The sequence below is a fragment of the Geospiza fortis genome, unplaced genomic scaffold, assembly GCF_000277835.1.
Source record: "Geospiza fortis unplaced genomic scaffold, GeoFor_1.0 scaffold474, whole genome shotgun sequence".
In the NCBI taxonomy this organism is placed as follows: domain Eukaryota; kingdom Metazoa; phylum Chordata; class Aves; order Passeriformes; family Thraupidae; genus Geospiza; species Geospiza fortis.
The window spans coordinates 197,199-208,309 of record NW_005054661.1 but is presented as its reverse complement, the minus strand read 5'-3'; the positions used below and the strand labels follow the sequence as shown (position 1 = coordinate 208,309).

The following is an 11,111-nucleotide window of genomic DNA, read 5'->3' as shown; positions in this document are numbered from 1 at the left end:
CAGGCCAGGGGCGGAGTGGAGGCGTGGCAGGACTGTGTCGGGCGGCGGCAGTGTCGGCCGGGGCGGAGGTGGCGAGGGGGAGTGCGAATGCCAGGCCAGCGTGCTTGCAGCGGGTTGAGGTGTGGTGAGGGTGAGCAGCGGGTGTGTAAAAAGCAGGGCTCGTCCGGGATTTGAACCCGGGACCTCTCGCACCCTAAGCGAGAATCATACCCCTAGACCAACGAGCCGCGGCGCGCTAGTAGCCCTAGTGCGCCCCTGTGGCCCGGGACACCCGGACATTTCCGCACTTCCCGGCAGAACGGAGCGCGGGCAGCGCGGCCCCCGCCCCCCGAGGCACCGCCGCTGTGATGGCCGAGAGGTGAAGGCGTTGGACTCGAAATCCAATAGGGATTCCCTGCGCAGGTTCGAATCCTGCTCACAGCGATGGATTTTAGCCGGTATCCGTGGTGGAGCTCCTGCATGGAGCGGCCCCCCCACCATGGTGAATAGTGGTCATGTTGCAGTGACTTGTCTGTAGCACGTGGTAACCGCAGCAATCTTGCTGATTGCAGCAGATTATTTTTTCTTTATATCTTTATTGGTGCTGGTGAGTGCTGCCATCTGGCCCTGCAGAGCCCTTGTGCCCGGAGCTGTTCCAAGCACGGTAGGGCCAGTATGATGGTGTTTGTCCAAGCCCCTTTCTGTCCCCTGGCCACAGATCGATTCAGTTAATGAGAAACTCCGGCTTGGGAAAGAGGCAACGTGCCGGCTGCCGAGAGGCTTTCACTCTGCAGTGGGACGGGAAAGGGCAGGAAACCCCCAGGGTGAGCAGAGCCGAGCCAGGGACTGAGGGCTGCAAGCAGACCGTGGGACCATGGCCAAGCTGGTGGAATGCGTCCCCAACTTCTCAGAGGGGAATAACAAAGAGGTGAGGGAGTATGTGGAAGGGCTGAGGGGTGGGTGATACCGGGCTGCTGACAGCCAGGTTTCCCCCTGCAGAGCGGTACGCGCTGCTATGCTCTGCCATGCCTCCTTTGCAGTGCCATGCACCTTTCACCACTTGGCTAGTGCCAAAAAATGCCTAAAGGTAGCTTTGAGTCCCTTATGGCACCTCAGTGGGAAGCAGGGACTGAGACCTCTTCCACCATTGCCAGCGGGTTGCTGTAGCACCAGCTCTGGGCTTGGTCTGGAATGTTTCTCTGCAGAGAAATATTGCTTGCAGTTGTGCCAAAGCACACTGCCAAGGTTAATGGAGTCTGTCCTGGGCATCAGCCTTCAAGTGAACTTTGTCTCTGCCAGTGGCAGGAGAATTTAGCAAACCCAGCATGGCTGTAAAAACACAGCCTCCTCCAGGGAAGAGGCTTAGCAGAGCCAAATGCGTTGGGAAGCTGGCAGGTGGATGTATCCTCAGGAACAGCAATTTATGGTGGTGCTCTGTGACATGCAGCAGCAGCCAGGTGTCTCTCCCCCACCACAGGGAGTTTGAGGAGCCAGGGTGCCCCAAACCCCCTGGATGGGAATGGAATAGCTTGTGCCAGGCTGCATCCCCACTGATCACGGTGTCATTCTCAACCCCATCACCAGTGGGAAGGGGAAGATCTGAGATGCCCCCTCTCTTGCAAAGCCATGGCTGTTGTATAGTCCCAGCCATGTCAGCCCCCGTGCTCCCATCCGCTGCCCGGCAGGTGATCGATGCAGTGGCACAGGCCATCTCCCGGACGCTGGGATGTGTGCTGCTGGACGTGGATGCCGGCGCCTCCACCAACCGCACCGTCTACACCTTTGTGGGGTCCCCTGAGGCCGTGGTGGAAGGGGCACTGAGCGCAGCCCGTGTGGCTGGACAGCTCATTGACATGAGCCAACACTCGGGTGAGCCTGGGAGAGGCCCAGGGGCTGGGCTGGCACAGAGGGGACTGCCATACTGCTGGGACCAAGCATGGCACTGGAACAGGGACTGTGGTCGCAGGCCCAGGCCTGAAAGAGTTTAAGAAGCATTTGCAATGCTCCCAGGCACGTGGTGGGATTGTTATGGCTGCCCTGTGCAGGCCCAGGGGTTGGACTCAATGATCCCGGTGGGTCTCTTCCAACTTGGGTTAGTCTGTGATTCTATGATTTTCTCACAGCAATGGTGTCCAGTCTGTAAGAGTGTGCAAAAGTGTGTTCTCCCTCCTTGTCTGCTTGTTCTTCCCACCACCAGGTGAGCACCCTCGGATGGGGGCCTTGGACGTCTGTCCCTTTGTGCCAGTGAGGAATGTCAGCATGGAGGAGTGTGTCACCTGTGCCCACATCTTCGGGCAGCGCTTGGCAGCAGAGCTGGGTGTACCTGGTGAGTGGGTTCAGGAACCTCTCCCCATTCCATTCCATCCTGCATGATTCCAACTGCTGGAGAAAGTGCCAGCCTTGCCTGGCGGTGCTCACCCCCAGCTGTGTCTTGCAGTTTACCTGTATGGAGCGGCAGCCCGGCACGAGAGCAGGAAAGCCCTGCCCTCCATCCGTGCCGGGGAGTATGAGGCGCTCCCTGAGAAGGTGAGCCTGGTGGTGGCAGCTGCTGGGCAGACCTGACCTGTGCTTCCCTGGCTTCAGGGAGCATGCTGGGGGCTGGTGTAGTCCCTTTGCACCAAGAGGAGTGGGTGACACAGGTGGTCATGGCAGATTGCAGCTGGGGAGGGAGATGCCCTCCTTGGGAGGGTGGCATGTGCTCCCGGCAGTGCCAGCCCACACACTCTCTTCCCTCCACCCCAGCTTGCAAAACCAGAGTGGGCTCCTGATTTTGGGCCCCCAACTTTTGTCCCCCGGTGGGGAGCCACAGTGACAGGTGCCCGGACCTTCCTTATTGCGTACAACATCAACCTGCTGTGCACCAAGGAGCAGGCCCACCGCATCGCCCTCAACATCCGCGAGCAGGGCCGCGGCCCCAGCCAGGTACATCAGGAGCACGGGCACACCAGGAGCACACCAGGAGCACACCTGCCTGTCCCCACACCTCCTGGGCTGTGCCCTGAATGTGGCGGTTGTTGGCAGCCCGGGCGCTTGAAGAAGGTGCAAGGCATTGGCTGGTATTTGGAGGAGGAGAACATGGCCCAGGTTTCGACGAACCTGCTGGACTTTGAGACCACGCCACTCCACACCGTCTACGAGGAGATCTGCCGAGATGCACAGGTGGGTGGCTTGGCGTGCTTGTTCCCAAGGGGGCTTCCCAGAGGACGTCTCCCAACAAGTTTTCTTCCTCACTGTCAGGTCAGGCTCTGGTTTCTCTCATGCTTAGCTCAGCCAAAGTCCTGAATGGCACAAAACTCCCAGAAACTCAGCAACTTGCTGCGAGCCCCCAGCTCCTCTGTTGAAACATTTTCTGTGAGCTTCCCATGTCCTGGGAAGGGATGAGGACCACCAGGCTGAGGTTGTAGTGGCAGCAGGGCTCTGGGGAAAATCACATTTCTGATGTCCTTTGCAGGAATTGAATCTCCCTGTGGTGGGGTCTCAGCTGGTAGGGCTCGTTCCCAAGAAGGCCATTCTGGATGCAGCTGACTTTTACATGAAGAAGGAAAAACTCTTCATCCTGGAGGAGGAACAGAAGATCAGGCTGGTAATGTGGCTTCTCCTGATACCAGCACAAGGGTGGGATCATGGGAGAGAGACATCCCACCCCCACCAGCCTCCCAAAGTGGCACTGAGCAGAAATTTGTGACTGCTTAGGCCTCAAGCATGACATTTGTCTCCAGTGTGGATTTTGTGGGGTAGGACAAGCTGCTTTATTGTGCTGAGGATGCTGAGATGCATAGGGAACAGGAACCACAACATGTGAGGATTGAGTGTGGGTGGCAGCTGCTTGTCTTGCCTGCTTGGAGGCCAGGAGGGGAAGGAAGTGTACCCAGGGCTCAAGGACAGTGTGTGGCATTATGGGAGGCTGTCCCAGGACTGGGGAGTTAGCTGGAAAGGAGGAGACAGGCTCTGCTGTTCCACTGCAGGAGGGAGGGACTTTTCCAGCCTGTGGGGAACGTGCTAGATAAGAGCAAGCTAATGATTTATCAGTACAGCTCCCGGTCATTCGGAGGTGACCCCACACCACCCCCGAGTCTGTGATGAGATGGGCTGGCGGTGCCAGCTGTCCTCTCCCTGGGTGGTGGCCCAGTCCCAGTGCTGACTCACCCATGGTTAATTAGCAGTGGGGAATGAGGATGCAACAGGACTTAGGTGACAGGGTTGACGCAGTGGCGCTGCTCCTTGCAGGTGGTCAGTCGTCTGGGCCTGGACTCCCTGTCTCCATTTCACCCTCGGGAGCGCATCATCGAGTAGGGACCCACATCCTACTTCTTGTCATGGTGCCCATTCCTCCCTGGATGGGGGATCCTGATGCCTGCATCCTGCACTCAGCTTGTTTTGGGAGTGGTGGCTGCTCCCAGCTCCTCTTCACAGCCTGGGGATGTCTCTGCTGGGTGGTTGTGCAAGATCAGGGTGGTCCCTGCTCCCAGATGCTGATGGTTGTGAACGTGGAGTGGGGGAACTCCAGGTTGCTTCAGCAGGCAGTGGGAGCAGGTTTTGTGGCCAGATTTGAATGCTAAATTCCTTACCCTATCCCCATGCAAAATTTCACTGCCTCTGGTTCACATGCTGCAGCACCTGGTGTGAAACATGAGTCTGTGGGGGAAAAGGAAGGGAAATCCATCCACGAGGTGAAGTCCTTGTCACCCTTCCTGGGCCGTGGCTGCAGAGGCGTTTCTGTCCCACCAATGCTGCTTGCATCAGCCCAGCCTGGCTAATGCAGGGCAAGCCCCACACCACCTGTGTTCCCCAGCTGTCCCCATGGGGTTCCCAGGCCTTACCCTGACCCTCAGGCTGGGTTTTAGTCCCCTACTAATTCACGGGGTCGATGCTGGAGAGGGCAGCGCTGGGTCTGGGTGGTGGTGGTGTCCCTGCACCTGGAGGGCTCTAAAACACCTGTGCTGCAGGTACTTGGTGGAGGCAGGAGAGGTGGACAGGGGGCTGGTGCCCCAGCCACTGAGTGCCTTTGTGCGAGCAGTCGGAGCAAGGTCAGCAGCGCCAGGAGGAGGCTCCGTGTCTGCAGCTGTGGGAGCCCTGGTATGTGCCCCACAGCAAGACAGAGACCCGAGGGGCCTTGGTGTGCCAAGCTGAGCTGGCACGGTGGTAGCAGTGCCCACTGTGTCCTACTGGAGGATTTACCCTGGCAGGGAGCAGCGCTGGGCAGCATGGTGGGGCTGATGAGCTACGGGAAGCGGCAGTTTGAGGACCTGGACCCCATCATGAGGAAGCTGGTCCCCCCTTTCCACCAGGCCATGGAGGAACTGGTGGCAATGGTGGATGCCGACTCCTGTGCCTTCAGCAGCTACATGGTGAGGTTCCAGCAGAGGCATCCTGCAGGGAAACAGGAGGGCTTTCCAGCTGGGAGGAGGGCTGGGATTGCTGTGCTCTGGATTCCTTAGGAGCAGGGCTCTGACCCTAGAATCACAGAGTCATTAAAGGTTGGAAAAGACCTCCAAGATTATCAAGTCCCACCTTCCACTGAGTACACCCATGCCCATTAAACTATATGGCAAAGTGCCACTTCTGCTTGCTTTTTGAACACTTCCAGGGATGCTAAAGCAGGGCCTGGGGAAGGGACATTGTCACATAGGGGAGGTTTGCGAGAGCACGGGAGCTATGGGATCTGCCCCGACGCCCAATGCAAGGCACGATATGGGTGATGGCAGCAAACCTGCTTTTCTTTGCCTGCAGGAAGCCATGAAGCTGCCCAAGAACACCCCTGAGGAGCGGGAGAGGTGAGCTGGGCTGGTGGGGACTGGCTGACTGTGTGGGCACAGCCACCCAGCGCTCAGCCCAGGGCTGTCCCTCCTCTCAGACGCACAGCTGCCATGCAGCAGGGGCTGAAGACGGCCATGGGGGTGCCCTATGGCCTGGCAGAGAAGGTGAATGGGCTCTGGCCTGCTCTGAAGGAGCTGGCACAACACTGCAACCTGGCCTGCAAATCTGACATCCAGGTATGGCCCCAGCTCACACACACTTGCCCTGCAAGGTGTGCCCTCATGTCCTGACCTCCAGGATACATCTCTCCAGCTGTGCTTCCCAAACTGGCCAGTGGTTTCCACCCAGTAATTCTTTGGCAGCCATTTCCTGAGAATACCAACAGATTGGAAAGCGCTGCATGCTGCTGGGTGGTGCAGGGTGGGAGTCGTGCAGCATAAGGGTCTGACCTGCTTCAGCGCCGTATGGTGGAGCTGGTTCGCCAGGAGAGCTTCTCGCAAGCCTGACTTTTCCAGGTGGGGGCCAAAATGCTGGAAGCGGCAGTGTTCGGAGCTTACTTCAATGTCATTATCAACCTCAAGGACATCACGGATGACAAGTTCAAGCTCATGGTGAGCCGGGCCTGGCGGTGCAGCTGAGCGGCGGCGGAGGGGGCGGTGGCGGCCTGGAGCCCCTTGTGCCCGCCTGCCGCCGGCGGGACATGTGCGGTGCCCAGGGGATGGCTCTTCTGGCCTGTCGAGAGGCAAATGACTCATCTTGTCCCCACACAGATGTCACAGAAGGTGTCTGGGCTGCTGGAAGAGGCGAAGCAAGGCTCGGCGGGCGTGCTGGCACTGCTGGAAAAGCGGGTGGCCTGAGAAAGGCTTGGGAGCACTCTGGGGGTTCTGCAGTGGCAAATACAGCTGGGAAATACTCTTGGCCTTGCCTAGGCTTGGAAAGGTATTCGCCTCTGGAGAGCTGTGTGAAAAACACGTTCACTGTCCTGTGAAAACTTCAAAAGTTTAATAAAGGACAATAGGAGACAAGGACCATATAGCAAAGGTTTTTACGGATGCATCTTGGCACTCAGCCAGGACCACACTGTCACCTTTGGGGATCCCCCTTAAATACCTTTTCCCTTACATCAGCCTGTTGCATATCCATAGAGCCTTATGCATATCCATAAACTAGTTTACATTTCCCAGGAACTATTTTACATGGCCCCTCCTTTGGTCCACCTTTTTAGAGCATGTGTGTTTCTTGGCTGTGGTTTTGACTCCTTCTCCTAATCACTTCCATGATTAGGACCTTGGTCCATGCTTTCTTCAGATGGTGAGTGCTGATAGTTGGCATATCTAGAAGGTTTCCTCACCCTGTGTTTATTGGATGTTATCCCATCCAAGCAGGCATTTTAACACAAGCATAGCTATTTCACTATGTCTAAGCTTAATTGACAGTAGAAATAGAAATTATATAACAAAGTTACTTTAACATCACACATATCAAATCCATTTAAATATTTGTGAAAAGCCAATATTATAATATGTATCTGTAACAGCTGCTCTGCTCAGGCACATCCAGCATCATATTCCCTGGCCTTTCCCTGGACAAGGGGAATTTTTGCTGTCTGGTACTTAGACCCCAGGCTCCATCCTCCGATCCCTGGGGCAGAAGTAGATTGGGCTGGCAGTGTCTGGGACCAGGGTGATCCTAACAGAAGGGCTGGTGGGATCCCTGTAGCACTGCCTGTAAGGAGATCCCTGTGCATGAGCACCTCCTGACCCTGTACAGTTCTTTTGTTCAGAAACCCCCATGAAACACCCTCCTACCCGAGATCTGGAGCGAGACCTGGCACAGTCCCTGTCTGCCAGGTGTCTTTCAGGCTGTGTGTGACAATTCCAACCCGTTGCATTGCCTAGGAAGGGAGCACTGCCAAACATGAGGCACCATCAGAGGTATTAGCAGGGAGATGGGGTGGGTTGAGGTGGGAGAAATCCTACACCCTCCTCATAGATCCGCCAAGAGGAAAACCTGAAAATCGGGGCATCCAGTCCTGCCTCCTGTCTCTGTTGACCGGGTGTGTCAGCAGATACTGTGTCCTCCCCCTGCACACCCCGGCAGCACCCTGAGCAGTGTCAGGCCCCCACACCCGCCGTCCCACAGCCCCGTCTGTGGGAAGGTCACCCGGTTCCTAGACGCTGTGCCTGAGCAGGGAGCACAGTCAGGGTTCATGGTGGGGTCAGCTGACTCACTCCATCCCTCCCTTGACGCCGGGAGCTGGAATCACCACCCTCCACAGCCTGTGTTTGTTATCCCGTGGGACCTTTGTGCCGGCTGGGAGCGGCGTGTTGACGTTTCTCTCATGCCCATGGTGAGGGCGCGGTGTCACCTCTCCGGTGTCACCCCTGCCCGCCGCGCCCCTGCTCAAAGGGGCAGGGCCCCGCTATTTAAGGATGCCCTACAGCCGGGAGAGCCGTGCCAAGGACGGGGATCCCGAGTGCTGCCAACGGTGCTTCTTCTGGGAGCTCTTCCACAGGTTTGGTGAATGCAGGGCAGCATGGGGGCAGTGGGAGCATGGGCACCCGTGGGTCAGGGTGCACTGTCCCCAGGGTGGGCACTGTACCCAGGCACGTGTCCCCAGCCTCTTGTGGCCCACGAGGACATGAGCTCGGCACCCAGGCTGGGCCAGTGTGGATTTATTTCTATTAAAAATGGAAACCACGTGCCTGGGCTTTGGGGTGCATGGAGCAGGGGACAGTTGCTCTGGGAGTTGGTGCTGTCACCAAAGGGACAGGATGGTGGTCAGGGTCTGTGGGGGAATGGCACTCTGGGGGAAGCGAGCATGGTCCCTGTGCTGGGGGCAGACGTGGGACAGAGGAGACAGGTCTCAGCTGCTGGCTGGGCGATGTCTCATGGCAGGAGGTGACTAATGATGCCTGTCCTTCCCTTTCAGCTTGGACACCACTGAGGATGTGTGACCCCAACAAAGGTGAGGGGCTGTGGGGCCAGGCAGGGCTGCAGGTACCACACAGCCATCAGGGCTTAGAGGGGAGCTCTATGCTTTGGCCTCAGACGCCTGGGGGATGTATGTGCATCCCAAAGGGGTGTGGGATGTCCTTTGTGAGGAAGACCAGAGTGGGCCCGTTGGGTGGGAGGGTGCACCAGCTTCCTGCACTGTCTGTCTGGGGAAAGCCTGTCTCTGCCCACTTACAGGTTCCTCTTCTTCCTAGGCCCACCGCAACCACACCTTGCAGTGTGCCCTCCCGCCCCTCCAGGATACCCTGGTCCTGGCACAGGTCCCTACCCTGGTGGCATTGCAGTTTGCCCTGCTGCCCCTCCAGGACACCCTGGTCCTGGCACATGTCCCTGCCCTGGTGGCGTGGCTGTCTGCCCCCCACGCCCTGCTCCGCCTGGCCAGCACCCCCACGGGCACCCCCCGTCGGGGCATCATCCTCACGGACACCAGGAGCACCACAAGAAGAAGCACCATAAGAAGAAGCACTGCAAGCACCATGAAGGCAAGGTAAGAGTGGAACAGCAGTGAACCCTTCCCTAATTCTGCTGCAGACCTCCTCCAGCATACCACAGCAGCTGGCCTAAGCAGCTGGGACTCTCCTCTCCTACCCTGTAGTGCCTGGAACAAACTGCCCGGACATCAGTGGCTTTTTTTAGATGTGGAAACTCGTTAGAATAATAAATAGGCAAGAATGAGTCATATTAAGTGAGTAATTTGAAAAGCAATCCATTAAATTCCTTGAAGCCATTTAAAGTGATAGCATGGCTCAGGGCACACCGTGCAGTGTAAAATCCCAGGACTTTGTCCTGCTCACTTGAGTGCAAGCTGTGCCTCCATAATGGACTCAGTGTCTTGCAGCAGAGGAACTCTTTGACTCCCCCTTAAAAACAAAAAAAAAACCTCACAAGAAAAACCAACAAAAAAAAAAAAAAAAAAAAAAACAGAAAAGGAGAAGCAATTCCTTGTGCTTAAATTCTGCAGAAAATAGCATTCCAGGGATGGGCACCATCCTGAGCAGGTCTGAATGAGGAACTGCTAAACAAGGCCCCATTTCCAACATTGGGGGTGGGAGCATTTCTCAAACAAATCCTACCAGCAGCTCCTCTCACAGGGAAACAGCTCTGGAAGTGATCTGCTGTGATGTTGGTCTTTGCAAGCAAAACCTTTCTGGAATTTCCTTTATTGACCTTAAAAGTCTTGTAAAAAAATAGTAAAAACTCTCCAGCCTTCCCACAATATGGGGCAGCCAGCACAGGGTCACTAACCCATCTCAGGAATGCTGTGACAGAGGTTCCTTTCCCTGCTGTCCTAAAGTTGTTCTCTCTTCCCCAGCCCTCTGGTGGCTCATGCAGCTCAAGCAGCTCAAGCAGCAGCTCTGACTCTGACTAAAGGTCTGGCATGTTCCACCTGCTCCGTGATGATCAGCAAAAGATGAAGCCAAACTCCTCGTGGGAACCCCCTGCATGTCACTCCTCTCCCTCCCCCTTTCCCCTGGAGCAGTGTTTTGCCTGCTGAGTGATTTTTCTTGTGTGCAAGAGCTTGTAAATCCTTTGACCTGGAATCTCCGAGTTAATGGACAACATTTCCACCCTTTGTCTTCCGGGAGAGCCTGCTGAAAGTCATCACATGCTATTTTCCAATCTGCTGGTGTCTGTGTGTTTTTTCCTGGGCAATTATGCTGGCTGCTAACATTGATGCCGTAAACCTCCTTACATTTCGTGTGAGCTTTCCTAGGTGTAGCAGAGAGAGTGGCTGGGGGGATGCTGTAATTATGTGGGCTGCCATCCTCCATGCCAGGGTAATAATTTATAGGAAAAAGCTCACCACGGCAGAGGGATTCTCCCACGAACAGATGAGGAGCATGAACAGCTGGAAGTGTTCAATACCAGTGCTTGGAGCAATCTGTGTTCCTCCCCTTGAGATAACCTTTCAGTTCCCTCCCAACCCAAACCATTCTGTGATTCCATGATTATCTGGATTTACCAGCTTGAAACCAGGAGAACCAGCTGCTCATTAAAAATAATTTAAAAAATCCGCACTGTTGCAGCCCAAATTGCTGCTAATAAAATCCAGGGTAAAGAAGCAAAAAGGGCCTGCGCACGGTATCCACAGACGTTTAATTCAGCCGTGCGGTAACATGTTCAAGTCCCAGGCACACACACATGGAGGGTCCAGGTTTCTCTCTCCCCAGGGGCCCGGGGTCACTCTGGTCTCGGGGCAGTTCAAAGATAAGGGCCAATCAGGGAATAGGGAGGGAGTGCCTCAGGGATGCAGGAACAGACATAGGAACGGGGGAAGGAGCCAATGGGGTTTTATCAGCTTTTTGAGGGAAGCTTCTTGTGTTTCCCCGACCCAGGGGATGCCCCCAGGGTCTCCACAC

General features: G+C 56.1%; 2 protein-coding genes and 2 non-coding genes across 4 annotated transcripts; 3 read left to right on the top strand and 1 right to left on the bottom strand.

Moving 5' to 3' along the window:
- Nucleotides 1–155: 155 nt before the first annotated feature.
- On the bottom strand, nucleotides 156–227 carry TRNAP-AGG. The gene has a single exon. It is a non-coding gene; the product is annotated as a tRNA-Pro (tRNA).
- Nucleotides 228–341: 114 nt separating this feature from the next.
- TRNAS-CGA lies at nucleotides 342–423 on the top strand. Its single transcript has one exon. It is a non-coding gene; the product is annotated as a tRNA-Ser (tRNA).
- A 430-nt stretch (nucleotides 424–853) lies between these two features.
- Nucleotides 854–6,593, top strand: FTCD (formimidoyltransferase cyclodeaminase). The gene is made up of 14 exons (XM_005430632.1): nucleotides 854–907; nucleotides 1,665–1,848; nucleotides 2,177–2,305; nucleotides 2,417–2,505; nucleotides 2,722–2,901; nucleotides 3,001–3,138; nucleotides 3,431–3,562; nucleotides 4,207–4,268; nucleotides 4,926–5,055; nucleotides 5,166–5,327; nucleotides 5,710–5,753; nucleotides 5,834–5,972; nucleotides 6,252–6,347; nucleotides 6,507–6,593. Exons 1-14 carry the CDS (start codon nucleotides 854–856, stop codon nucleotides 6,591–6,593), a joined length of 1,626 nt encoding a protein of 541 aa, XP_005430689.1.
- Nucleotides 6,594–8,178: 1,585 nt separating this feature from the next.
- LOC115948974 (histidine-rich glycoprotein-like) lies at nucleotides 8,179–10,352 on the top strand. The gene is made up of 4 exons (XM_031064979.1): nucleotides 8,179–8,251; nucleotides 8,669–8,704; nucleotides 8,946–9,238; nucleotides 10,064–10,352. Exons 2-4 carry the CDS (start codon nucleotides 8,686–8,688, stop codon nucleotides 10,118–10,120), a joined length of 369 nt encoding a protein of 122 aa, XP_030920839.1. The 5' UTR covers nucleotides 8,179–8,251; nucleotides 8,669–8,685; the 3' UTR covers nucleotides 10,121–10,352.
- Nucleotides 10,353–11,111: the final 759 nt, after the last annotated feature.